The sequence below is a fragment of the Lactuca serriola genome, chromosome 3, assembly GCF_051521515.1.
Source record: "Lactuca serriola cultivar US96UC23 chromosome 3, Lser_US96UC23_V15, whole genome shotgun sequence".
NCBI classification, from domain to species: Eukaryota; Viridiplantae; Streptophyta; class Magnoliopsida; order Asterales; family Asteraceae; genus Lactuca; species Lactuca serriola.
In genome coordinates this window covers 263454863-263459599 of record NC_136410.1, presented here as the reverse complement: position 1 = coordinate 263459599, position 4737 = coordinate 263454863, and the positions used below count along the sequence as shown (strand labels likewise).

The window sequence follows — 4737 nt, the reverse complement described above, 5'->3', positions numbered from 1 at the left end:
TCCATATTTCATGATTATGAGATTTGACAAATGGATGTCAAGACTGCTTTCCTTAATGGGAAGTTGGCTGAGGATGTTTACATGGCTCAGCCAGAGGGTTTTGTCGATCTGAAGCATCCAAATAGAGTGTGTAAGCTTGAGAAGTCCATTTATGGACTTAAGCAAGCGTCTCGCAGATGGAATCTTTGCTTCGATGAGAAAGTCAAAGAGTTTGGATTTGTATGAAGCGAAGATGAATCATGTGTATATGTCAAAGCCAGTGGGAGTATAGTAAGCTTCCTCGTTCTGTATGTCGATGACATACTACTCATAGGAAACGACGTCCCGACTCTGCAGGAGGTTAAATCCTGGCTCGGGAAGTGCTTTGCTATGAAGGACCTCAGAGAGGCTTCCTATATTTTGGGAATAAGGATAGTGAGAGAACGAAGTAAGAGACTAATATGACTTAGTCAGAACACTTACTTAGATAAAGTACTAAAACGTTTTAGTATGGAAAATTCAAAGAAGGGAGAATTACCGATACAAAGTAATGCTAAGTTGAGTAATACTCAAAGTCCGAGTACCGAAGCCGAAATAGCAAAAATGAGCCGCGTACCATACGCTTCCGCAGTTGGCTCAATCATGTATGCTATGACTTGTACTTGCCCTGATGTAGCCTTTGCTTTGAGCATGGTTAGTAGATATCAAGGGAACCCTGGCAGAGCCCATTGGATTGCGGTCAAGAATATCCTTAAGTACCTTCATAGGACCAAGGAATGGTTTTTAGTTCTCAAAGGGAGTGATGACTTGAAGGTGCGAGGGTATAGTGATGCCAGCTTTCAGACCGACAGGGACAACTACCGTTCGTAGTCGGGCTGGGTCTTTACCCTGAATGGAGGAGCAGTGACTTGGAAAAGTTCCAAGCAGGAAACTGTAGCTGATTCAACGTGCGAATCAGAGTACATTGCAGCGAGCGAAGCGTCAAAGGAGGCAATATGGTTGAAGAACTTCATTGGTGATCTTAGAGTTGTGCCTGCCATAAAGGAGCCTATGGAAATTTTCTGTGATAATGAAGGAGCAGTTGCCTTAACCAAGGAACCAAGGGATCATGGTAGATCTCGTCATATCGACAGAAAATATCATTTCATTAGACATCGAGTAGAAGAAGGACAACTCGTGGTTAAGAGGATATCATCAGAAGATAACCCAGCAGATCCGCTTACAAAGGGACTGAGCAGGGTTAAGCACTTGCAGCATGCTAGGAGTATTGGGCTGAAGGATGATATTAGCTTGGATTAGATAGTATTAGAAACGTGTAATAGATAAATGTAATTAACATTTGATGAATAAATAAAGGAGTATTATTTATGAGTAGAGTTACTGTCATATGTTAATTGTTTAACTACTGTTTCACTTTGCATGTTTTGACTTTCAGAATAATTGAGTTTATTAAGAATAATCGAATTATTCAAATTGTCCACAATCGTTCATATGTTGGAAGTAGATATGAATGAAGATTGTCATGAATTAGTGTGTAGATTGTCTAAATGGTATTAGACATAGCAAAAGTTTGCTGCAACGTTCATGAGTGCTTATGAACTAGTTTTGAGCATTGGAACAAACCCACGCTTGCTGGAATCACCTTATGGATTGTGATGAAAAGGTTGATCGCAAGACGATAATATCATATGGTCTTAAAACCTAGATATATGGTTTGTTATTTGTTAATTGGTTGTATATTGATAATGCGAAACCACATCAGTAAATTGATGTTATAAAACGCATTGTTGTGTATAATTGATTAATGAATAAGTAAATGCATATAAGTCGAAGTTTATATGTTACTTTTATCCTAAGAAGGTAAAAGTGATATCTCGGCCGCTCGATGATTTGGTTTGACTTATGTGACGGGCCCGGTCAGAACTAAATTGATGTGTTCGATTAAGTTCTATGTCAAATAAATCTGAGATTGAGAAACCAACTGCTGGACAAATTGGTTCCATAGAATTGTCCGCATGATATCTAAACAGAGGACTGTACGATCCCTTATCTAAAGGACAGGACTGATAAGATCAAAGTTTGACAGCGTCTTTGAGAGCTACGATTGCTAATCAGATTATGCTTGAGTATATAGTTACTAGACTTATCCAAGTGGGAGACTGTTGGAATAGTGTCTAAGGCTGCAACTATATTTGGCAAGTATTTGACCCGATTGTGCATGGTCCTTTTGGGTTGCCTTCACCATAGCGACTTGACAGGATGATTTATAATGAGAGAAGAAATATTATTAATATATTATGAGAATAATATAAAGAATAATAATATTGTTATTTGATTAATATAATTCATAAATTAATTAGGAATTAATTTGGTGACTTAAAGTGATTAATTGAATAACGGGGCATAAAATGTCAATTGTATGATAGTTGTACTTTGGTCTATAATTCCTTATGTATAAGGGAGTGGACGATTTTAGGGTTAGGAAAGACCTAGAAATCGTCCAAGGCTTATCATTAAGGAGATTGGATTGCTTAGGGCCTAAGTTATCCAATTAGGGTTTAAGGGTGAAACCGTAGGAGGCTCACTAGTATAAATAGACCCTTAAGGCTAAGAAAATTGGCATCCTTGTGATTGAAGAAACCCTGGCCGACTTTTCTTACCTTCCTCTCTCTCTCTCTAATCATCCTCTTGCTAAGTTGGTGTTTGTAAGCCATTAGAGGAGTGACATTTGTGACTCTAAGCTCCACGGACAAGAAGATTCAAGCAAGCAATTCAAGGTAATCTTTTAGATATGATTTCATGTGTTATGATATGAATGTTTTCATTAGATCTATCAATCAAAGTCTTGGATACATTGCATGTTCAATTAGAGAAACCTAGATCCAAGCATTAGGGTTTGTATGTGCACATAGGAATGTTCTTATGGCTCAAACCCATCATATATTTCGACCAAGAGCATGATCAACCAAGTTCCATACTTTGTTATCACACATGGACCAAATCTCACTCTTCATTGCATCTTTCCATTTAGCAACTTCAGGGTCTTCCATTTCTTCCTTGTAGTTAGCAGGTTCATCCAAATTTACCATTATACGATCACTAACAAACATATCACCATCTGTTGTAATATGGAAAGCATAGAACTCAGGTGGCATGCTAACTTTATTGGATCGATGAAGAGGTAACATGTTGTCAACTGGAATTTCTTCCTCATGTTGAGTGCTAGTGTTGTCTGATGCTCCTTCAATGGATGACACTTGAATTTCTTCAAGATCAATAGCACTCCCACTGTTCTCTTTGAATATGAGTTATGTCTCACAAAAGACTCTTCTTCAAGATACAAAGACCATGTTCTTACTAGGTCTATAGAACAGGTATCCAAAGGACTTTTGTGGGTAGCCAAAAAAATAACACTTCTTGGATCTGGGTTCAAGTTTTTCGTGAGTTTCTCGTCTTACAATCACTTCAAAACCCTAGACGTTGATATGTGAAAGTGAAGGTATCTTCCCTATGCATATCTCATGTGGTGTTTTGGCAACCTTCTTAGTGGAGACTAGATTTAAAATGTGAGCAACCATTTCTAAAGCATATACCCATAAATGAATTGGAAGAGAAGCTCGACTCATCATGGAACAACCCATATCTAGTAAGGTTCGATTATGCCTCTCAGCCACACCATTAAGTTTTGGTGTTCTGGGAAGAGTCAATTGTGAAATAATTCCACATTCCTTAAGATATTCATTGAACTCAATACTAAGATACTTACCACCTCTATTAGATCTGAGCATCTTTATCTTTCTACCCAATTGATTCTCGACTTTGTGCTTAAACTCTTTGAACTTTTCAAAGGTTTCTGATTTATGTTTGATTAAGTAGATATAACCATATTTGATATAATCATCTTTAACTGTCATGTAGTATCGATTAGCATCTCTTGTGGCGGATCTAAATGGGCCACACACATCCATATGGATGAGTTCCAATAATCCTTCACCTCCTTCAAATGACCCATTGAAAGGTTCCTTAGTCATTTTTCCCAGTAAACAAGATTCTCATCCATCATCTATCCTAAGATCAAATGATTCCAACACTCCATCCTTTTGGATTTGGGCAGCGTTACTTGTTTATATTCCCAAGGCGACAATTCCACAAACATGCCTTATCTGCACCATTAGAAGAATCAATATCAAACACATTATTCCGTAGGTTATCAACACAAATCAAAATTTAGACACACCATTACAAGGTAAAGCTTCAAACATGAAAACGTCATGTTTATAAGCATAAATAGATCCAATATCATTATTGAACGAATGTCTAAAACCTTGTCTGAACAATGCATGCAATGAAACAATGTTTTGTGTCATATCCAATGAATAACAACAATTTAACAAATCTATACTAACACTACTACTATGCATAAGACTGTAAGTCCTAATCTTTGTAACATGTGAAATCCTGTTATTGCCCATGATTAGGTTCAAGCTTCCATGCTCCACTTCCTCACTTTCTCTTAGCCCCTACAAATCAGAACTAATGTGGAAACCACATACTGTGTTAATGATCCAAGAATGAGAAAGTTGTGTGTTATTGATTTGAATAGTGTAAATACTTAAACTGGACACCTTGACCTTTCCATATTTCAAGCCTTGCAAGTACTTGGGGTAGTTTCTTCTATAATGGCCTTTTTTGCCATAATGAAAGCGAGTGGCCTCCTTGGGTTACTAATAGCATGAATATCAAATTTCGGCTTCGACT

General features: G+C 37.4%; 1 protein-coding gene across 1 annotated transcript; it reads right to left on the bottom strand.

The window, feature by feature from the left end:
* Window positions 1-2915: 2915 nt before the first annotated feature.
* Window positions 2916-4010, bottom strand: LOC145096221 (uncharacterized). Its single transcript, XM_079033981.1, has 2 exons — window positions 3863-4010; window positions 2916-3274 (listed from the first exon to the last, which is right to left on the bottom strand). Exons 1-2 carry the CDS (start codon window positions 4008-4010, stop codon window positions 2916-2918), a joined length of 507 nt encoding a protein of 168 aa, XP_078890107.1.
* Between the last annotated feature and the right edge of the window lie 727 nt (window positions 4011-4737).

Coding starts and splice junctions, on each gene's coding strand:
- LOC145096221 (XM_079033981.1), bottom strand. CDS start 4,010: ATGACTAAGGAACCTTTCAATGGGTCATTTGAAGGAGGTGAAGGATTA. Junction 3,275..3,862: donor AGATGATTATATCAAATATG/GTTATATCTACT, acceptor TCATATTCAAAG/AGAACAGTGGGAGTGCTATT.